The sequence below is a fragment of the Electrophorus electricus genome, chromosome 17 (assembly GCF_013358815.1).
Source record: "Electrophorus electricus isolate fEleEle1 chromosome 17, fEleEle1.pri, whole genome shotgun sequence".
Lineage (NCBI taxonomy): Eukaryota > Metazoa > Chordata > Actinopteri > Gymnotiformes > Gymnotidae > Electrophorus > Electrophorus electricus.
In genome coordinates this window covers 17,048,925-17,073,058 of record NC_049551.1, presented here as the reverse complement: position 1 = coordinate 17,073,058, position 24,134 = coordinate 17,048,925, and the positions used below count along the sequence as shown (strand labels likewise).

The 24,134-nt window shown below is 52.5% G+C and overlaps 1 protein-coding gene across 1 annotated transcript in view; it reads right to left on the bottom strand.

Moving 5' to 3' along the window:
• The window catches only part of zswim6 (zinc finger, SWIM-type containing 6), a 39,294-nt gene that overhangs the window by 9,327 nt on the left and 5,833 nt on the right, over positions 1-24,134 (bottom strand). The window contains exons 2-5 of the mRNA XM_027020559.2: positions 5,500-5,856; positions 4,265-4,413; positions 3,872-4,022; positions 517-696 (exon numbers count right to left, since the gene is read on the bottom strand). Of these exons, the coding sequence (XP_026876360.2) occupies positions 517-696; positions 3,872-4,022; positions 4,265-4,413; positions 5,500-5,856 (837 nt within the window). The remainder of the gene's footprint in view (positions 1-516; positions 697-3,871; positions 4,023-4,264; positions 4,414-5,499; positions 5,857-24,134) is intronic.

Below are 24,134 nucleotides of genomic sequence, written 5' to 3'. Positions count from 1 at the left end.
TCAGACACACTCTTTTCTACATCTTCTGCATACAGAGTGTGTGGTAAAACACACAGGCTCGCACGGATACACACCCACAGAACTTGTGTAATTGCAAACAGAAAGCTTCCCCTGATCCTAGAATCCCCCGGCGCTGCGTCTGAGAGGTCATTGCTCAGTAATTATCAGGCTGTACCACTGAACATCCATAAACACCCAGATGGGGGAGGGTAAAAAAACAAAACAAAACACAATTCCTCACAGACATTCCAGCTCATACAAAGCACTGGCTTATCGGAAAACTTCTCCAGAGGCCTGGACTCGGGCTCTGCTGGGAGTTTTGATTTGCAAAGCGAGGATGGGGCCCGGAGGGGGGACGCCGCACAACGAGGTGTCATTAGGCACGTTCCATCAGTCACACAAAGCCCAATAAGAGCAGGGCGCTGGGAGGATGAAAGGTGGCACCCCCCCCCCCCACACACACACACACCCACCCACCCCTCACGCTGCCCTGCCCCCGAATGTATTTGTACTCACCTTGGTTGCCGTGCGCACCCTGAGGCAAAGCGTTGGTTAAATTGGGCAGCTCGTTGCCGTGGTTACCATCCTCCCAGGGGCACACATCCACGCCGTTCCACTTCTTGAGCTGTCGGAGCCAGGCTGCCTTCTGCTCGGCCTTACAGTGGGGACTCAGCACGATGCACATCCACAATGCACCTGGGGAGTGAGGGGGAGGGGGGGTTAAAACGCAGTCAGAACGAGGGATAGAGAGAGAGCGCGAGAGAGCGCGAGCACGCACACAAGTGGAAGGTAATGATGGAGAGCTGTAAGAGGGAGCCACATACGACACTGACGATAATAACGTTACTTGTGGCATTTGTGCCACTAAATGTTTAATTGACGCTGAGAGCGAATGGGGTGGAGAGCACGCTTGACTTCCTGTCTTTCAAGAAGCAAAACTGGAGGAAAAAAAACCAAGTTGCCATGTCACTACAGTGCATCACACATTTGTAACGCTACGACCCAAGAGTTTTCCCAAATATGAAAGAATCATCACTGCCAACTTGCGTACAGGATGGGCTCACGGAGGCCGTGAGATCACAAGCCACGTTTAGTCCGAAGCTATCTTACTTCAGACAGACATACAAAGAGGTCAGGTGACTGCTCGAATAAGGACAGCCACCTTCCGCGCGCACCAATGACCTCGGTGAGATACCTCTGCCGCCGACGCTAACTGTGTCGCACCGTGCGCCGCTCCTGCTTCGTTCTGCTGCAAAACATGCAAATTCGCGTGCGCGATAATCTCCCACCCTGCGGTAATTGCCGTCTTTTGTGCATATTCTCTGAAGGTTCCTGGGGCCTGTCAAACCGAGATTGAGTCTTTTTAAAAGGGGGTCAATTAGAAACAATGGCGGCACGAAACTACATCGCTTACTTTCACATTCCGCTGATGACTTCACACGCACACCAGGGGGAAAAGCTGCTTGATAAAACATATGGATTTATCGCATTTAATAGAAATGCACTTATCTGCTTCTGCAAACGCGCAACCCCAACTGCGCTTTCATACTTACACCATTAACTTGCCCCAAAACTCAGGTGACCGTTACACATCCCACCGACACAGACAAACCAAAAATGACAAAGCTCTCAGAGCGCACTGGATCGATAGAGCCTTTTTCTCTCAGGGTAAGAACGGCTGCCGTCTACCTGGCTAGCAGCATCAGACCTGTGTGCTCCAAGTCATTCCAGTGGCTGTGTTAGGCCGTGATGTATGAGCCCAGTGAGGAACCCACGCCACACGATGGTCTAATCACTCCCTACAGCGCGCCACAATAACGTACTGAGAATACTTGCAGGGGAGGTGAGGGGAGAAAAATATGGCAGGAGAACAATTAGAGAGAGCGGAAAAGTGCACAAAGGCAGACAAAAGACTGAACAGAAAGAAAAGAGGGAAAGAGATGGAGGAGAGGATGAAGAGAGAAGCAGGGGGGAGGAGAATGACCAGGGAGCGCCTTTGTTCGGGCATCAAGGACAACCACAGCAGGCGGGACACGACACCCTGCCTGGGCCCACGCCCGGGCAACAGAGGAACAGAAACAAAAGTGGATGCTTATCGCGTCAGAGATGAAGGCAAGGCCTCCCCTGATGAGGGGCAGAGGGTGGGGCGTCCACGTCGAGCACCTCCAGCGTCTCCAAGCACCAGTGGCGAGGGAGGTTGCGCTGGTGTAATTATGTCAGCAGACAGGAGTCACGGCCCGTGCGCCTCCCGACCTGTTCCTCGCAGACGCAGCCCAGATGAAAAGGCATCATGGTCCAGCAATGCCCCCATGCCCAGATTAATTAAAACAACATGGGACTTTGGTGAACAGATTAATCCACACATGCACTAAACTGGAGCTCAGGCACTCACACGCAAACTCCTTCTGCTTCCTGCACGTTTCACGGCCCTAGTCAGAGCTTTCGCTTCCCGTTGGGTTCCTTCAGCTCAGGAGCCAAGACCCGTGTTACGCGCGCACGCACAGATGTGCACGCACACACGCACAGCTGTCCAAGACCGCCAGCATCCTTCACCGTACCCGTCCGCATGGCTGACGGCCCCTTGTCTGAGGCAATCATGCTTTTGTTCTTTCTACAAAAGGGGCCCTCTCACAGTAGAGGGAGAGCGAGAGATGGGTGGGGCATAGCCTCCGCCGCAGCCGTAAAAATCCCACCCCACCTCTGCCTGCCCCAGAGCTCCCACAGCTCCTACCTGACCGCTAGTGTCACGTTAAGTGTCCTGGATTTAATGAAATGGTCTTAGCATTATCGCTCCTGTCAGGAGCTGGAGGTACTGGGTGGGGGGAGGGGGGGCCTTCATAACGAAGGCCTCTCCAATTACAGAACTGACAGGCCTGGCAATTCATCAGCAAGAGAGACAGACGAGGGAGAGGAGCAGAGAGGGAGAGAGAGAGAGAGAGAGAGAGAGAAGGCTGCATCCAGCCTCTCTCCTCTGCCGCTCTGGAGTAACCCCGCGCCCCCTGGTTTCTGAGGGAGAAAGAGTTCTCCACCAGACAAAATGGCTGTCTGGCATTGAGACACAGCTGCATTAGGGTTAGTGTGAGAGGACAGGAGTATGTGGTGGGTCTGGCATTATGAGGTCACTCCCAAAGCCTGAGCACAGTGCTGACAGAAGGAAGTGTGTGTGTGGTAATGGAAAGCTAAGTCTGCTCGCTTTTGTAAAACTGCTGTTCTGCAAAGGCAAGCGTGAGCGTAGCAAAGGCCTCTTGTTCAACAACCTACTTCCCTTGTGACTCGAGGGCTTCTCTTTCCCTTCCAGCAGACGTGTTCACTGTACCCCAGACTCACCTAAACTGCCTCTGCCCCGCGAGACAAAGGTAGCAGGACCTCCTCCGTTACACCAAAACACGACCCTTCCCCTTCTCCTGCACGCCCGCTCCCTGCACCGCGGAGGCTTAAAAACTCCCCAGGTGACTCCTCGTCAGGTGCGGAGCACAGCCTTCTCTGAACGCCCCGGGTCCGCCTCTGCGACAGGGCGAGTCACTTCAAGTCAAGTTGTACTCTGTCATAATTGTAAGTCACTATGGATAAAAGCATCAGCTAAATGCCATAAATGTAAATGTAACAGGACTGGTCAGCAGGGAAGGAGCCCAACGTGTGAAGAGCCGAGTGCAACTCCAACCTTCGCATTAACTCAGCGAGAGTGCCCGTTTGGGTGGGGGAGGGGTGTTTGAGTGGGATATGCAGTATTGATTCGTGCAAATGCTGTGAATTTGCGCGCTGGCAACGGAAGAGCCTTCAAATTGATTGTCCTCCGAGACTCTAGTGGGGGTCAGTGTACATTTCGAATGCGCTGGACCGGTCCTGACGGTACGGGCGGGGCTCCACTCACCAAGTTCGTCCCACAGCTGCCTGTATTTGTCCGTCATGGTGGTTCCCTGCTGCCTCCACAGGGCCAGACGCGGGTCGGCCATGAACTGCTCCGTGATCAACGTCAGCATGCGCGCCCCGTTTGAGTCCCGCATCTTTAGCATCTCCCGCACCTGCAGGAGACACACACACACACACACACACACACACCAAACAAACAAAGCAACAGAAGTCAGAGATGTCCCGAGAGAGGCCCAACGGGTTCTGGGTCCCTTCCTGAAACATCAGAAACGGAAAATACGCAACACTGCGTCCGAAAGCGGCAGGTAGGCTCCCAGTCAGGTAACGTCGTCACACGCTGGCGAGCGATAAACGCGAGCGCTTGGCATGCTAGCAGCCGCTGGGGCCATCCCACCTTGGAGAAGAGAAGGTTGAGTTGCTTGCCCGAGCCGTGGTAGCCCCCCTGGGACAGAAAGAGCTTGACCTGCTCCCGGACCTGGTCCTCGTCCAGATGCCAGCAGTTCTCGTCGTCAACGCTGGCCCCCGCTGTGGGATCCGGAGCCCCTTGCAAACACAACAAAACTGACCAATCAGAACGCCTCAAGTGTACAGGGAGAGCACAACACAAACTAGCAAGCTGACAAAACAAGGAGATTAAAAAAGCTACTTGTTTATACATTTGTGTGCGTTTGTTTTCTTTGCAGCATGAATGCATGACGGCAACGCCCGAGACAGTCCAAAGGCTAACAAGAATACAAGGCAAAGACGAGCAGACCCAAAGCCAAATGGCCAACATATTTCACCAGCATGTAGCCAACCAACACAATCAGCCCTGATCCAGTCCAGACACATGTAGGAGCTTCCTCGGGAGGTCTGGGTTTAGCATGTGTGCGGGGGCATTGGGAAGCCCCCCGCCCCCATGAAGCCCAAACAAAGAAAGAAAAAAAAGGAAAAAAAAGTGTGTTTGACGATTTGAACACTTACAGTCTTGTTATAAACGCTTACAGTCTTGTTATAAAGATTTACGAAGCGCCACATCAAATCCACTTCCTGCATTCCAGCCGTGAACTCAAACAGCCTTGATGAAAGCACTTCCTCTTTTTCTTACTCCAAAAGTGCCAGTTAACCAGCGCGTTTTCCTATAATTGGAACATCCGCCTTAGTTTTCCCCCTTCCCGACAAAAGTGAAATATAATAGGAGCATTGTGCCTCGTGCGGACCTGAGGAGAGAAGCCAGACAGGCGTTTTACCCAGGGAGCTTTACGTCATGCTCGGGACAAACCATTCAGTTCAAGGTGGGGGGTGAGGGTCTAAGCCAAAAAAAATGGACTATAAAACTGAGGATGCCGTTAACATGAGGGAAAGTCTTCATCCAGTGTGTTTTGAAAGAAAAAAACAAAAACAATAGATGTGTAGTAAATGAAGCATCTCTGATTTGAATGACCACACGGGCTCGTTTCCTTGGCAAGGCCTGCACCACGACATCTGCGAGATGCGCAACTTGACTGATCTTTCATTTATGTTCCGTTTTCTTTTTTCCTGTTTTCTAGCTATTTATGGATACAAGTATGTCTCTGTGAGCCTCCAACGCTGAGCTCAATGTGAGAGTGTGTGTGTGTGTGTGTGTGTGCGCGCGTGCCTTCCCCTCACCATGTACTTGGTTGATTTCAGAGTTCTGTGAGAGAATCTCATCTGCCAGTTTCTGGGCAGTTGGCAACACCTCGGTGTGGTGAACGGTGATGAGGTACTGGACGAACTTCTGAAGCTGGTCGCGGTTCATCTGGAAGAGTGTCTCGGAGATGGGTAGGTGCAGCTTCACCTGGTCAGGCCTCCGCACGCGGTAGAGTGAGAGCGCCACCACGTGGGCGCAGTAGAAGATGTCCTTGTTGCCGCAGCCGCACGTCACCGAAGTGATTTTGCAGCGGTCAAAGCTGATGGCCACACTGCACACGACCTCCGGTTCAGACGTGGTGGCCGGTTCGGTCACCGTGCCGCTGAGATGAAAACCTGCAGGAGACACAGAGGCACCACTGAGCAGAGGGGAGACAAAAAGCACAGCAACTTCAGCACCCAAACGTCCACGGAGGAGGAAGCGAAGGTTTCGCTCCCGTGGGCCGACAGATGTCTGCGTGTGTGGGAGAAGAGACTCCACACAGGGAGGGAGGGAGGGATGGGCGGGGCTGCCTGCTAACTGGCGTGTGCCACTACAAAGGCAAAGATGAAGAACGCTGCTGCTCATTTGAATACTGTTTGATGTGGCTGCGCTGTCGGGCCAATAGGGGCGGAGAAATCACGCGTTGATTAGGAAGCAGAGTAGACACTAATGAGTCACTCCCAGTCCGCTCGCACGCGCGCGGTGGGTGGGGGGTGCTATGCAGACGGCGCGAGTCCACACGCACAACCCGACTGCAGAAACAAAACACGCCGAAACACAAGCGTTCAGTAAATACAGCTGTGCGATCTTGCACACTTGTATCATGCACAGATGATGTGCGATCTTCTACACGGTAAATTACGAAAATACCATTACGGTATACATTCTAGATTTCAGCGTGCGTTGCATGTACGCACTTCTAGGGCAGCCGTAGAGATGCGGCGCTCGCGCGCTCGTCGCCCACACTGTTCATCTTTGGAGCGTGGATCCTTCGGGGACGGGTCCGCACGAGCGCCGCTCCCTGGAGTCGCGTGCCGCGGCTAACGCGCCGCACCAGACCACCGCTGCGCGCACACCCATCCGCACCGACCTTATCTATATTTCACGCGTGCGTTCCTTTCTACCTTCTTGCTCTTTGCCGTCCATTTTGTTCTGGCCTCTGAGGCAAAAAGGCCTTCTCACCCTCAGACTCCGGGAGGCGAGGCAAGAGAAAGGCCCGCGTGTTTGAGTTTTTCATTGCGCTTCCCTCTCGGCGCTGACCTTGCACCGGCCACCTATCCGCGCGCTCACTGCAATGCTAAAAATATTTGATCGCTCAAAAAAAGCCTTTGCTTGTAGGTAGGCAGAGGAAATAAACCCAGAGGCTATTTTGCAACAGAGCGCTCGTGTATACGGAATGAAGCATTTTGCACACCTCCGCGGCATCGAGAGAAGGCCCGCCGAGAAGCACGCGCGGAACTGACGAAAACACTTACGTAAGACATCGTTTCTTCCTGCTTGGTCGTGGGCCACGTGGAGAAAGACGAAGCTTTCGGGTCAGCGTGAATGTAAAACGAGGTTTACACGAGCGACACCCGCCAGCACTCGGGCTACGTGGTGGGGCGCTCGGTGCGTGCAGTCTGCGCCCGACAGACGGAAGTCTACTTTAACGCTGGCGTCCGCCTTTCCGCGCGACCCGCGCTCATTCGTTCACACACGGAAATCTAAACGGAGAAAAACCCCAAACAGTTAACTCAACAAATCAGCTAATTACGCGGTCGGGCTCAGGGTGCCCACTTAACAGTTCCGCTCAATCGGCGGATGGGTCTGCACGAGCCCTTTAAGCAGCCAGCGTATCTAGCGCGTAGTGAGCTGCATGATCCAAATATTTACCCCCTCAGAAGCGCTCCCCGAGGACGGAGAAGGTAATAATGAAAATAAGTGTAGATTTAAAGGCCATATAAATAAACGCTGGAGAGAATTTACTATTCATCAAAGCTTAAACGAGTCCACGGTAGCGGAGGGTATGAATTTCGAGGCTCGCGCGTTCACACATACACGCGCACACGCGCGTGAAGAATAAATGATTTTCTTGGCACGGTGATCCACGCGAGGAGCTTCAGGAGACGGGGGAAGTCCTTAATGAGCAGACTGCTGTGGGACAGGGCGGCGGGAGTATTCTCACGAGTGTTTACACCTCACGAGACGAGGAGCGGCGGCTCGCGGACAGTTCATCAGCCGCGAGCCATCTGTTAGCTCGTGTTAAAGACAGGCCCGCGTGCTTCGTGCTACCAGTCCGCCAGACTGGTAAATAATGAGCCACACCTCACCGTGAACGACGGGGGCCTGAACACCAACTACTAGGTTTGGAGAACCATTTGCATAGACGTCGTTACAAGCCGCGCCGAGGACCGGCAGCACATAGTGGATCACTCTAGCTGGATGATGGAGACAACAGTCCACAGTGCGAAGGCTCTTGCAGCTTAGATTTCATGAGCGGTGCAAATATGATGCCATTTCAGGATGCCTGACTTACAGCTGCAGACATTTATCACGATTATATGACAAATAATTATACTTCCAGCTATAGATCATTGCTTTATAAGCCACGGATGGCAGATAGTAGCGCGTGTACTGATGGCTCCGAGTTACGTCAGTGTGTCAAGCCTGCATCAGCACCACTTCCTGAGGGGCAATTTACTGCCGTTATACCTCACGCCAAAGCTCCAGTTAATGGGATGACTGGGGCAACAAGACAATTAGTATGACTTTAATTAACATGTCTTCTCGATGGTCAGTTTTATTAAAGCACTTGGCCAAAGCCCAGTGGAGCTTGGCGTAGCAGCAATCTTCACCTAAATATCTAGTCGGAACTTTCATCAGGCGAGAAAAGCACCTCTAGCTGGTTAATGAGATTACGCAGAGATGAGAGCTCGTTTCTCTTAAACTAAATATAATGCATTCTTCGCCAGTAATGCCAACATAAATGAATGAAAGCTAATGGATATCACATATTTGGCTGGCTAAAGGAGACCACGATAGGTGGTTTGTACTAGCTTGAGTTTGGGTTGAAGAACTCCCAAAAGGGCCATTTCTGTCCCGAGCCTGGGACGCAAAACCGGGATGAGGCAAAGCAGTAAAGAATTGACAATGGCTTCAAGTTGGTTCCTGGGTTTCCAGAAAGAAGCCGGCGGCGCAGAGTTGAGATTGATGACACCTCATTTCCTGGCCGACAGCGGAGCACGTCACTCTCACACACACACACACTGACAAAGAAAATTAAGAAGAATGACCAGTGCGAGCCTTTTTCCGCAGATAAAAACCCGTCCAGAAAAACCCCACAGACAAGCCTGTATTCCTGGAGACAGACAATGCTGAGCACTTTCTAAACTGGCCGCCATAAATCCTATCCTGTTAAACACTGAAGTGGCCCCCTCCCCCTTCCCACCTGGGTAATCAGAAGACAAGGCCTGTAACCTTTCTCACTCACAAATGCCCTTTTCAAAACATTACCATTTCAAAAATGTCCAATTAGCTCTGACCTATACATTGACCCAAAAGTCAGATCTGTGGGAGAGAGCTTTCAGAAATGGCAAGGAGACGAACCTCCAAAACAATACTGCGAGTCCGCACGGGAGGAGATGGTACAGATCACTGCCTCCAACTTGTTGTCAAATAATAAAAGAAAATGAAAAATTGTAAACAGCGCCCTGCATTGCCGCAGGTATGTAGATCTCATAGCAAGCCAGCCAGAATAAGTTAAATAGGGACCTCTAAACTTCAGACTTCCTGTAAAGAACACACGAGCAAAAACACACAAACAAATGCTTCCCACCGACTCCAAAAACATGACCACCAGAGTGACTAAAATAAAAGCCCTCAGCGTGCCTAAGGTTGGAGTTACAGGAAGCAGATGGTGTGGTGTTCACAATCTTTTCTTCAGCACTCTAAATCACTTCATTTTCACTCTGGTTATCATATTTATGTGGCCGAATTAATTATCTGGAATTTTGAGCCTGGCGCGCAAGATTCTGTCTTTCCACAGTACCCTGTGTGTTACGGCGCCGCCATTCTCCTAGCAGTAATAAACAAGGGAGGTGAGGCAGTGACATTCAGATACTGGATAGTTACCCTTAGGTGAAGTTTACACCACATAGTGCAGTATATATACAATGAAAAGAAATACAAAGTCCTTTCCTAAGTACAGATTGGGAATGTCAGGTTATTGATGCAAGTGCAGGCTAGGGGGTGTGCACGGTCGCATCAGTTTGCTGGTTCTCACAGGAATACCCACAATGCACTGCACGGCACTGCTAATATAAACAAGCAAGTGGCCTCCATTATGCCAGGAGTCCGATACAAGAGCGAGGGAGTGTTTGCTTTGGGGACAGTGTCCGTGATTTGAAGCCCAGGGCCCACAGAGCCTAATGATGCGAGACGTGTTGTGGTGTTTACCTTTTTGGACCAGAGCAGAACATAAAACACCCCCCCCCCCCCCCCATCTGCACTGTTGCCAAACCACTGACTGAGAGCACCAAATTGAAAAACTCTGTTTACATAAACATAACACAAAACAAAACAGCCCTTTGGCCACTGGCAGCACAGGTCTTGCACCAGCAACAACCGATGAACAGTGCCCAGTTTACGACCACCTTTGTTTTAGCAGACGCTCGAGGTCTCAGGGCATAACGAACCGAAGCATCATGGCTTATGTGTTTTCTGTAACCACAGCAAAACAGAAGGAAGTATTTCTCCTGATCAGACATCATCAGTGTTCAACACAGAGGATCTCATGTGCAAGTTATTAAACACTGACATTTCACCCTGCCAGAGCTCTTACGGTTCGAGAGAGAGAGAGAGAGAGAGAGAGAGAGAGAGTCCAGTTTTAGCACAGGGCCCTGGTTTGTGTTGTCCCAGAAACCCAAGCGGCCTGTGCCGTAGTTTGCGCTTGGCTGACGCTCGTCTTACACAAACCGGTTTGTTTTCTTCTCGAGACCACCCAAACACGAGACAGCACATCAAAAGCATCTCTCTGGCGCAGCCGCGACCCCGCCCCCAACATCGCAGGACAGAGGGACTGCTGGCACGCTAGCACGCTCCCGAGAAACGTCCACCTGAAATCAAACGCCTGTAACCAAATATATATCACCCACAGTACAATAACAGACAGATGAAGGAAAAAAAAAGTCTTTAGTCACACAAGTTCTCAGATCAGCTAGTTCATCATAAAGCATTTGTAAAAAGCCAAATTCCTTCCACAATCTCAATTCTTGCATTAGTTGTAGTAAACGTAATAAGACTGATACTGCTAAATAAGTGTTCTGCACAATGTGGTTATGTTGACATGTTTGTAAATTAAATTGTCCATACCCAAATACTTATTGAATCGAGTTAGGAAATTCCCAGCAAACAACTGACATGTTTGGAACAGGCATTGGAGCAAATCCAAGTTTAAAACTTGTTCCCATTTTTATCTGCTGTTACCATCTACATTCCAGGGACAACTGCATCTCAACCTCAGCTCTGCTTTTAAACGCCGGCAACCCATTCTAATGTCTCAAACAACAGTGCTGCAGGTTTCTTCTTTTTTTTGCCAACATAAAAAGAAATCATCCATTCCACCGCACCCAATTAAGCCCTGATCCACCACCCAAGCGAGCAAGCAACTGCTCCATCGCTGTGTCATGCACACCAGTCACAAGGTGCATCAGATCTGCCCGTCCACCACAGGCCTGTGTTCTGGATCGGCCCGGCCGCGCTGTGCTCCTGAAAGGGAGCGGAGCCGTGGTCAGGTCTGATAACGCCCAGAGAATGGTCCGGGCTCCACGGGGTTGGAATTACATCTGACCAGTGAAAGGCAAACCCCTGCAGGTTGAACACTGCTGTCAGCAGGCGCCGTGTTCAGGGCAGCGTAATGGCCCCTCGCCGCTGATCTCCATACGGCTCTGAGCGTGTCGTTCGGAACGTCCGGGCTGGGATGGACCATGTGGTAGATTCAGACGCAGCAGACACACGAGCCTCATAGAAATCCAGCGCTCTGCGACGGGACAGCCGACGGAGGTGCGGTGCGGGTCTGTGCGTGTGGTCCCGTCAGTAAACAGTGTAGTACAGGGCCAGCCCTCCCCTGGAAAAGCACAGCTGTGGGCTGGCCTGGCAGGACCTCCCACCTTCTGCACCTCCACCTCCGGCCTCCCAGCTCTGTTTGCTCACCAGATCGCTTTCCCATAACAAACGAGAGAGGAGTCAGAGGAGGGTGGGGCGAAGCAGTCATCACAGCTACTGCTCGAGAACGCATAGCCCCCTGCCTGGACACACACACACGCACGCACGCACACGCGCACACACACAAGCACCAACCCTACACCTGTTTCCTGGGGTGGTCCCTGAGGTCACGTACAGTGTGGGCAGGCTGCAGTCAGGGCCCCGATTCGCATTACAGGCCGAAACAGGAAACCAGGCCTGAAGAACACGTGTGCGAGAGCGCGCTGGGTGGGAGTTCCAACCTGCCTTGGTCTCCACCCACTGTCTCCACCCACTGTCTACCCTCAGTTCTCACTTTCCAGGCTGCATCCGCGCACCATCCAGTACGCGAGCCGACAGGAAACGGCCAACGTCATCGTCCCTCAGAACGGTAGCAGTGGGAACATCGCGCTAGTTACAACCCAGGTCTCTACTACCCAGCGCACACATCCACTTCATCATGGTGGGGGTGGGTGGAGAACCTCTGTTGAACCCCTGTGGCTTAGGAAAGTGGAAACCCATTAACTGGGAAGCGCGTTGAGCGCATGCGCCTCTTCATCGCTCTCCATGAGTGCTAGCTGTGTTAGTGCTAGCGGAAGCCACGGGTCATGGAGAGGACGACAGCCGTCGCTAGGAGATACAGTGGCTCGCCACAGGACCGCCCCCCTCCTCCTCCCCCCACGGCTTTTTCTTTTTTGAGGATGTTTGGGGAGGAATCCAGGCGGGTGGTGTGGACGCAGGGCACCCAGCCAGTCCACATCCCAGGAGGAGAGGCGTGGGCCGTGGGCGGGGCCTGGGGCGGGGCCGGGCTGCGGTTCTCCGCACGGGACCCTCCCTGGACCGCTCCTTCCAAAACGGCCTCCGGAGCTGCGCCCTCCAGACCAGAAGAGACGGAGACACTCCGCGGGGTCGGAGGAGACGTCAGCGCCGGCGCGGTTTTGCCTTGGTCGTGTGCGTCAGGCAGCGGTTTGTCACAGGTCCAGGAACAGTGCAGTATGGCTCAATCTCAGCAACATCCAGATTTAGACACAGGCAGCCCGGCCTAACGAGCCATTTCTGTTCCGTGTGCAGTCCCACGCGTACAGGCAGGACAGGCAGGCCGAGCTGGAGAAGGGCATCAGAGCATCTGAGCATGTGCTGATGTTCCGTATGCAAATCAGCAGCCCGATGTGCAGCGATCAGCACAGCAGAGCTCTCACTTCTCACTCGCTCAGTGAGCATGCCTGGAATTCACACCCAGACTAACTGACTGGAAAACCTGACTAATACTGCACGCACACACACACAGAGGAGTTCCTCCCTCCTCTGTTTCCCTTCGCTGCTCTGTAGTCAGCTGATGCCTTGGCCACAAGGGACACGTTACACACTTACACACACACACACACACACACACACACACACACACACACACACACACACACACACACACACACACACATACACACACATACACACACATACACACACATACACACACATACACACACATACACACACATACACACACATACATACACATACATACATACACACATACACTCCCCCTCAGCTGCCTGAATCGTGCACACATCAACAAATATCAACAAATGGCGCTCCCCTGTAGGGCCCAACCCCGACCGTGCCTGGCCCTGGGCTGAACCGCCTCCACGGCTGCTGACGTCACGGCCACAGGAGGGCAGGGGCGAGGCAGACGGTAGAGAGAGAGAGGGAGAGAGAGAGAGAGAGAGAGAGAGAGAGAGGGAGAGAGGGAGAGAGAATTCCTAAACAGCAGACAAGCCTACTGGTGTGAAAGAAAAAAGCCCTCAGCTGTGGAGAAGTCGAAGCTGAGCCTTGGCCAGATGCCAGACCTCTGAGCTCAGCATTTTGTCATGCACTTCCTTTTTTGCTTAACAGCTTGCATAATATCGCCGGCTGCCCCAGCCATCAGCCTTTAACCCCTCATGTCCTGCCCCGTTTGCCCCACGCTTGAGGGAGGCAGCTGCTCGTGACAGGACAGGCAGCGATCCCCGTGGCGTTCCCAGCCTGCATTCGGGACCGTCGGAAACAACTGTCGTGAGCTACGGGGAAGTTACTTAGTTATCACTTGAAGGCTCTGATAATTACGGCTTTTTAAAGAGGCAGAAATGTCTCCGAGGCAAAGCGGCGCCGGAGTCACAGAACGCGTCCCTGCCCGGCCCTCGAAACCTGCACCGGCAGGAGATCAACATCGGCACCGCAAAGCCGGTACCCAGTTTTGTCAGCGCGACGCCCACAGACGGCGGGGCCCTCATGTGTGATGGTAACTGACGTGACTGCACCATCGTGCCACGGAATTAGCGGCCAAGCCATCCGTTGCTGGGCAGCGTCTCTCTGTCGCGGCAGACACACACACCCCCATCAAACCTGTTTACACTGACGTCAAACAGAAATGCGAACAGGCAGGACGCTCCTAGCAAACAAGAAAGGAAGGCAAAGCTAAAGGACAAGTTTAGAGGAGAAACAGCTCAACCAAAGCCACACTGGCGTGTTAGAAATGCAGCTTAGATGTTTGCATAATGGCAATTGGGGTCTGTGCCCCTTAGGAACATTAGCATTAGCATTCTTGTTTTGGAGATTCTTCAAACAGAATATGGGCACGGGGAGGGAACAAAAAAAACCAACAAGAATGGCCATCTTAGCTGAACATCTTTAAGACTGAAATGCCATCCTGAACGAAGCTTGCCTGGCCTGTATAGGTATTCCATGGATTCACCCTTACATGAAGAAAAACAGAATTCCATTTCCAAAGACAATTAGGCCTCAATACAGGCAATTCAGTTCTATATTAATTAAAATATGATGAATACTTCATAGATGTTCTTGATTAAAAACTACTACGCATACGGCTCAATCACACTGTGCCACAATAGCCTTGCCTGAAAACAGTTCAGCTTCACTCCACTAGCTGGAGTGTTTCCACATTCCAATGGCTCAGTTGAAAGCTGCTTTCCCAGCAACTACACACGCCTTTAAGGCTGGAAACCGCCAGCCCTCTGTGGCCCCATATGGAGCTCTGTCTCCTGGCCCATTCACGCCAGCGGCAGTGGCAAGACTGTCGAGTCCAACACTGCTGCGAACAGACCTGCCATTTGCTTCAGGCCTAGCAACAAAAGCCACCCACCCCTCCATGCTACCATCTCCGCCCCAAGCCTGCTCTGGCCTCCATCCCAGACCTCCATTGTGCAGTCCTGAATGTGCAGGGTTAGGTGTGCACTGTAAGGTTGGTGTAGGCTCAGCCCACAATGGAGAAACCAGTCACTCCTTTAGACACACATGCAAAGACCCGGAGGGCTCAGTGCTGGGGTAAGGGTGGGGGAACCCACACAGAAGGTAATTGTCAATGGAAGAGGCTCTCAGGGTAAAGATCTGACAACAATAGGCACCTCCAGCTCTGCTCTTCAGGCCTTCAGACGCATGCAGGAACCACAAAGGAGCGCTCCAAGCGTCCATGACCATCCAGCCAGTAATGAATTCTCCATAGACTACAACAATGAGAGGTGGAGGATCAGGGGGAGGGGCAACAGAGGGAAGCCCACCACAAATTAGGTCAGCGAGGATCCCCCCGCCCCCCCGAACTGGGACGAGTAATCTCCAACTGCTCAGCAAACTACAAGACCACAAGGGGGAGGGCACTTATTGCACTTTTCAAGGCACTAATTAACGATATTCCCTCCTGCATCTATAGCGAGGACTCTCCATACTGCCGACAGTATGTGGCGACCCTCTCAAAAAAACCGGAGCGCCTCCTCCAAGCGCACAGAGACCTCCGGTGACACTCTGGGTCTAATTATGACCATTACAGTCGTTGGAAACCCAGCCAAGAGCGATCCGTGGCCCGTGGCCAGGTCCTCCATACAGGGCTGTGTTAAAAGGAGAAGAGCAGCTCCATCTGTCCATGGAAATAAAACGTCCTTTTGGCATATCTGAGAGCAGGCCCTTGGCCCAAGTGGACGAAGGAGACAGTCTCCTTGCTGTTGGCCAGTGAAGCGCCACGCTCTTCTGCCGGCTCCGTGTGTCAGGTGACAGTCCAAGGCTTAAACTTAACGTGACAGGCTTTGCCAAGGCCTCTGGGGCAGGAGCTCTCAAAGTGCAGACTTGGCAGGAAAAAGGTCAGAGTGACTCGCTCATTATGAAAGAATGAAATCAGCGCATAGCCGGCCAGATTGATGGATTCGGATCTCTTCAACTTGGAAAGACTAAACCACAGATGACTCTGTTATAGAATTACTTTGGAGAAAGATCAATGGGAAATGCCAAATTACAAACGTAAAGCATATTTGGAAAAGTTCCATCCGGAACAGAGGTGGAGAAACACGCATGACGCAAGCAGGAACATCAATTAATGTACATGCGTGTAACAGGCTTTAGGGCACACTGCAGGGGAACTGTTAGTTAGTTTTTGTATGACATTACCAATGAAACGATCTCCATTACAGATAACTCCACCCGCAACCACGTATCACTGTTACCCAATATCGGCCCGGCTATGGTCAGAGATGTATGAGTATTAGCATCTGATCTTGGTTAAGGAGCAGAGTGCGTTTCATCTGATGGGTACCGAGAGATCAGGGCCCTGACTGGAAAACAGGGGACTCGAGACGTTCTTGGAAACCAAAGGGATTAGCTCACTGTGTCTCCGTTCCGGTAAGTGTGGTCACATACAAGGGCTGAATTCAAACAGCAGACGCGCACTACGCAACCTTAAACATGCAGACTCCCACAAACAGGACATGACATCACCTGGTCATTCAAAATGAAGTGCACATGTCTGGATACTCATTACAGCTAGAACATCAGCTCACCTACAACCTTATTGGCAAGCAGAAAATCTTCTGGAAGGAAAGGTTTTAGCTCGGGAGTTTGTACAAAAAACCCCACAAAAACAAACAAATAAAGAAAACCAAACATGTAACCTTTCATTAACAGTTCAGATGACCCATTTCACCACTGACCGGATTTCTGTTTTGGGTGGCTCTCACCAGCACTGACGGAGTCCTTCTCCAGATCCCGATTTTAATGCCACCATCCCCTCTTGTATAGCCCTCAGAATAATGGATTACAGTTTGCAGTTGTTTTCCCACTCACTGTTGCTAAACGGCTGAGCGAGACAGACTTACATCCTTCTATGACAGCTCACTTTATTCCCTTTAAACGGTGCTGACAGTAAAAGGATTCTGTTGCGTCAAAGCGTCTCAAAACAATGCTACAGAAATCATCTTCACTTGAGAATTTCCATTAATTATCTGCACATTTTTCATTTTGGTTTGTTTATTTCATTCATTCATCTCTGACTGCACAAACAGGTCGTTGTAAGTACTGGTTTTAGCTGGTGTGAAGTTTCCTCTTCCCCCCAGTGGCAGCCATTGACTGGTTCACAGCTGCCACACCGGAGTCAGGCCCAATCCCAACCAGTCACCTTTAAGCTCCCAGAATCCCCATATCTCCACACCCCCCCAGAGCGGTGCGCTACCACAGTGGAACACCGAGCTACCTTCCCTCTGCCAAGAGGTGGTCACACTGAGACCAGAGTGTAAACAGGCTGAAAGAAACAGGAACTAGAGGAGCGTTACCGACGGGTCATCAGGTGCCGAAACAGGTCCGGCCCCCGCACACAGGGCCTCCTCTCCTGACGCAACACATACTATTCCCTCTCCCTACAGAGGAGGAGCGTGAAAAAGGGCGAAGGCAGCACTTCCTTAACTCTGCCCCTCCAGCCCAGTAGCGAGGGTGTGTGGGTGGGGCCAGGACCGCATTCCATCCTGTTATCTGGCGACCAGTGCAGTCATATCACGGCTCCCAGATCTGCTGAAGAGACGCGAGGTTTCAGTGGCACAAGTGGTCATCTTACAGTTAAAGGCAAATCCGATTGGGCAGTCCCATACGAAACAACACACACACACACACACACACACACACACACACACACACACACACACACACACACACACACACACACACACACACACACACACACACACACACACACACACACACACACACACACACACACACACACACACACACACACACACACACACACACACACACACACACACACACACACACACCCCTCCCCCGGTTCCAGGTTCTCACCAGGGCTGCAGACAATGCCTGCAAAGACGCGGGTCGAAACAGACACTCGAGTCTGAATTTCAAAAAGGGCCTCTTCCTCTCCGCTAGGTTCTCAAGGACGCCAGCTTCGACGGCGACTCCACAAGTAGCACTTCAGTTTTTTTGGACGCAGCCGAGACAGACAACTGAAAAGGAGGCGCGGGGGAGGGTAGAGATACAGGACACACTCAAGCCGTTTCAGTGGGAAGGAACACCTCCAACAGGCTTTAGCCAGCGCCATTCCCACAATGCCTATCCCACATACGTCCGCGTCGATTGTGTGCACAAGTACACAAATTATATAAGCAAAGCCAACAACGTCAAAGGCTCATCGTCAATAAAAGCTGATTTTGTCAAAAAGATGTACAGTGTGTCAGCGAGGTGCAGGCACTGTGGCATGACATGAGAGGAGCAGAAGGAGTCTGAGGGGGAGGAGGGGCGATTAAACACGGGCCGAGGCACGAAAGGCGCACAACCCAGAGCCGCTGAGCAACCTCGGATGCACGGCTGTCGGCTTTGCTCCGAGCCGGAACGCTAGCAGCAGTCTGCTTTCCTCAAATGAAAACACACTTAGCGAGCGGGAGCAGTCAGCCATGTTGTTTCTTTTCTCTTATTCTTTTTTGAGGCTGCAAGTGCCAGAGAGCCACATTTGAAGCTCGGCAGGGATCCTCGACCTCCCCTCCACAACACACTGCCATCTGAGCCGCTCAGTTCAGCCGCGGCCGTTCTTTGGCGCGCATGGACAAGAACCGAGCGCCACCGCCGACTCCATAAACAGGGAAGGAAACGACTCGTGTTTAAGGACTCCGTCCAGGACGTCAGGTCTGTGTGCGCCGAAACCAGAGGAGATATAAGCGAGATCTAGTGGGAACGATGGAGTCTTCTCAGAGAGAGAGAGCGCGAGTGTGTGTGGTGGGGGCCAGGCACCTCCCCTTCCTCAGCCCTGGGACATTTGAAAGGCTCCCAGGCCACTTTGTGCTTCAGTGTGAGAGGAGAGCGTCTCCGTGCCTGTGAATGCTGTGTGCTTCCAGGTGTCCCTGCCTCCCAACCTGCAGAAACCGGAGGCCATAGCCAAGGCCCCCGCGGCCCTCCCTCCTGACTGATGGTTCAGGGCTTCCCACAAGCCTCATGGGCTCTGGGTTTGGTCAGCTGCTCCCATGGCCAGCTGCAGGGACACACCACGAAGCAAAGCATGACCCAGGCACAGGGGGGACGCAAAGGCCGGACTTAGCCCACGCCAAAGAGAGGGGTTTGTTTTTTTGTGTACACACACACACACACTTCACTTCTGTCCTGATGGGTTCTTGGCTTTTGTAGGCTCGATTTGGACATGTTGGAGAACTTGTGTGAGCCTGTTGTGGAAGTTTCAAATATCAATAACCACAGATGTGACAAAGCAGGAATTACTGCTGCCAGTCCAGCCTTTTTTACTTCGACACCTGGCATGCGCACGCACGAATGCACACACGGTCAGCCAATCCACACTTTGCTTCTTAATCTTTGTAGCACAGGAGATTATGCTTACATGTTAGAGAAAATCTCTGTACATGTCATGATCACTGCTATGGTGTTGGGGAAAGCCCATGTTGAAACTATAGTGCATCCAGACCGCGGTGTGGCGATTATAGCGTAAGCACCTCCGACGGCATGGGGGCGGCATCAAGTGTGGCTAGCACAGCACTCAGGCCCTGTAAGGTGTACTGTTACAAGGACAAACACTTAACGGGTTAATCGAGCTGTGAAGAGCTTTATGATGAGAGAGTGCTGGGGTGGGGTGGATGATGTGTGCATCCTTATCTATAACCAACTCCCTTCTCTGAATTTTTAAAAAGGGAGAGACGACCACAGGAGGGCCAGACCAGCTGAGAGTGTCTCATCATCACAATCTAATCATGAGAAGACGAGGGGTTAACATCGTCTGAAAGGTCAAGCACGAGCCCTTTGACCTTGGCCAGAGCGTGAAGTCTCCCGGGAATGAGCCCGGTGAACCACTGCTCCAGCACGACCCACCTTCCTGTGGAATGCACGGACGCCGATCAGCAAGGCAAGAGAGCGCTGATGATGCAATGATGCAACTACAGAGATGCAAGACTAGAAAAGCACAGGAGGAAGTGAGCAACCCCCCACAATCTCCCCAAAAATTCCAGCACCCAGCAAACCGCACAAATGTGTTTGAGAAGGTCAGCGCAGGGCCGGGGGGGTAAGCGGCTGTTCGAGAAGACGACCGTCAGCAGTCACTGTGAAGCCCCGATCTGTACTCCATATGGAGACTTTCTGCTTGTGTGTCACCTGCACCAACCAGCCCTTGCTGGGGTCGGTGGGGGGTTGGGTAGCCCCTGAGATTCGACCCGCGACCTCCAGGCTCCCAACAGGTGTGCCCAGACTGCACAACAGGCCACAGAAGAAAAGATCGATCCCCAGAGAACCGACCAGGGTCACTGTCACTTTGGGGGGGGGGGGGGGGGGGGGAAGCCATGCATGTGAGGAATCCCGCTAGACACGCATGCCAGCCCGGAGGAGGGGGTTCAGGATCGGCTGGTCTGGGTCTTGCCGCAAACCCAGCTGCAGTCCCTGCCAGAGGAAATGGATCCTTTTCAAAGCACAAGACGCAGACCACAGAATTATGACTCTGTCTAGATCGGCGATTGGCTACATATGTTCCGGTCCGCACCAGGCTGGGGATGAAGGTTAGAGACAATGAGGATTACGCCGCGCGAGAGGCCCGCAGCACATGTGTGCTCCTGCTTGCGCCAATCAAAGGAGGCGATTTCTCGGCTGCTGGTGGAGGTTGATGTCCGGAGGCGGAGCGCAGATCCAGCGGAGGGGCTGGTGGCACCAGTCCATCTGGAGGCCCAACATGCAGCCGGAGCCGTTGGTATGGATGGCATGAGCCGCCAAGCTCTCGTTGTGCCCACTGAAACGCGCCGTGGGTAGCGTGGGGGATGGCGCAGGCTATGATGCCAGGCTGTGGAGCTGCTTGTTTTAGAGCTGAGGTTTGGGGGGTTTAGTACGGCGCCAAGCCTTGCGGTCCAGGGGCCATAGGCGAACGAGGCAGCCGCCGGCTTGTCGGACCCCAGTCGGAGCGCGGGATCAGCACCAGAGGTGCTCGTGGCCACTTCCCAAAGTCCGGCAAGGACCTTCCCTTCACTGAAGGACACCGACACAGGGGCCCAAGCACTGCAGTCGGTTCTAGGCCGCGGATAGACGAGATTACCAAGAATGTGAACCCATGCAACCAGGCTTCACAGACAGAGTTGTGGGTGCAAACACAAACAGATCCGTCACTGTGTGTGTGTTCCAGGGGCCCTGGGGCCCCGAGGACCTCCTGCTGACCACTCATTACACAAATACTGTCACATGGGCTAGGATGTTTTTGAGGAAGTGAGGTCACAGATCAATAGAGCTGAGGAGAATGATTTCAAAACGACCGTTGTGTCCTTCAGGTGTGTCATTTTCAAATTTGTAATATTTTAATGTGATATTAACTATAAATTGCTGAAGCCTTTCTTGGTCTGCAGGCAGGGAGTCACAATCTAGCAACATTTAACACACTGGTCTCGATATACACACAAAGGTAGATGTAACTGCCACATATGCCCCTCCCGGCAGCTGTGAGCGTGAATGTGTGTGTGTGTGGCTAGCACAGCTGTGGCAGACTCAACTTTTAAAAGGCTGTCAAAGTCACAGCACACTTACTGCAGTGGGCTGCCATTATAGCAGGGGGGTGCGACGCGTGACCACAGACCAATTTCCCCTAACGCAAAACACATCACACCAGCGCACGCCAGGACGACAGAAACGCGCATTGCCTCGCTCCAACTTTTCCTGTGTGCCCTTTAAATGGAGCGTGGAAGTTTGTGATATGCTGGTGTCTTTTTCTATCTTTTCTTTCTTCCTCCATCCTTATCCAGAAAAACAAGTCCGGGAGACTGTTCGTGCTGCTCGAAACTGCCCTGGGAGCACAGCTGACTCAGCAGCTGATGTCTGTAGGAAGCCGCGGCGAGCGTGCGAGCGCCAAAGCGTATTCTGTTACGTGACTAATTCCGAGACAAAGGACGGCCACATAACTGACTTCAGGGCGTGACTCACACCGTCGGTTTATTGGGCGCCCCAGCCGTAACGGAACATACCTTTCACCTCCCATCCAGCAATTAAAAAAAGAATAACACTAGAGTGTGGAGTATTGCCTGTTAATGTTAGATCAACGCTCATAAAATGGCCAGCGCCTAAATCACGAGCTTCGCTGCGAAGACTTCGTTTTAGCACGGGCGATTCGTCATACCGCATTGCATATCCAATTCCTATTCATTTCGGGAAGTGCAAGCGGGAGAGGGTCCTTTCTCCCCTCCTTCTTCCATGGCTTGCAGACAGAATTATGATCACTATTATAGTTCACCGCGAGCCCCCCCGCCACCGGTTCCATGGCGATGTCAATATTGCCGCTCTCTCCACACTAAATTAATCAGCGCGGACGCTTCTCACAGCGCTAAATATGTCATTTGTGGCATATTCGGGCTTCGGATCGGGCTCTGCGGAGGTAGGCCGGGACACCCATTCGTCTTGCTTATGCCGCCATAAATCTCGATCGGTTCTGGGTTTCGCTGGCGAATTGACATGAGCTCAGGCGGTTCTGCTCTACCGCGGCTTGCGAATGAAAATGATAAAGGCCTGTCAATAGTTTGTACCCCATGGCTCTGCAGGCACCCACTGCTGCGCCGCCAACTCAGGACGTTTCAATCGGCCCCGTCCTCCAGTGGCAAGCACAAGGTCATGTGTCTCGCGTGCTGAAAAAACAATACTTTTCCTACTGCCTTTTATTGTCTGTTATTGGTCGATCATGATATGGATTTTGTCTATAACAATTGTGGACTTGAAACTGTTTTCAAAATACAATGTCCTGAAAGAGAACTCAGAGCTACACTATTAACAGTATTAACAGACAGTGCATTTTTATTGTCGTTGCACTTCCTCGCTCCAATACTTTGCCAGATATCCAGACACTCGTCTGTGCACACACATCCCTCCTGGACCCGTCTGCTAGCCTCCGTCACTAGCATGCTAGCGGATCCCGCGCTAGCACCCTGGGTCACAGGAAGGCGGAATCCTGGCAACCCGGCGTTGTTCGGCAGGGTTAACCACACTCAAAAGCCAGATAGAATAAAAACAAGATAAGAAAAAAGAAAACGAAGAAATGCCACCTGGTGTTGCCTCCAGAGCCTGGCGAGAGCCATCCAACATTCTGCCCTCCATTCCTCGTTGCAGGGACAGGCGTTTGGACCATGTTGGTCACATGGGTCACTTTTCAGGGCTTATCCATGTAATGACTAATTTTGGCACTCACCAACTCCCCTCCCCTCTTTTAGGGACTTGCCTGCATGTGGAAGCCTGTCCCGGGGTGTGCGCCCAGGCATTCTGGGGCCTCTGGAAAAGGGTTTGAAGAGTTCCAGCCATGTGGCCATCGTCTTCACCAGCATACCGAGCAACGATTAAGTCGTCCGTCCGTCCCCGTCCCCCCACAATTCCTGAGCGTACCGAAGACGGATGGGTACCTCGGCGCCATGCCGGGACCGTGCTCCGCAGCACTATAGGGCCCTGTTCCTCACGCCATACGGAGCAGGGAAGGGGCCACGCTGAGGACCCCGCCCCACCTCTGCGTCCCGCCGTGCTGGTTCGGGGCCCGTTCCCGCACCGGGCCGAGCTGGCGACGTGCGTCAGCGCGCGTCAGGGCACCCGGCCGCTGCCAGTAGCGCGGCGTAGTCTGGATTAGGGACAAGGGTTGCAATATGGCCTTTAAGGTAATTCCCTGCCTTACGGGCCTGGGAGAACGGGGCAGCCTTTTTATAGGGTCCAGCCCCGCAGGCATGCTGGGACGCCTGATGTCGCCACGCAGGCACGCCAGAAGAACAGTGAGGTGGCACAGGAAGAAAATAAAGACTTCCTCACTGAAGAAAGGTGAGCTCGATTTCCCTGCCTCACTTCACCCACACCCACCTTCCCACTCTCTCCTACACACGCCGCCCACCTTCCCACTCTCAGCGAAGGTTAACGGCACAGGGGGACATGGCCGATCAGCGGAAGATGGATGTGAGCAGGAGGAAAACAGTCCCGCAGGTCTGGAGTCTAGAGATTAACTAAATATTAACTAAGAAAAAAAAAAACCAAAACAGCTGCTGCCCTTACAGGCACTTCCCATTGCTCCCCTCATCAAATCTCCCCCACCGAAGGACAGAGGAACCCGGAGCACAATATCCGGGTTTCCCCCCCCTCCTCCTCATGGGCTAAT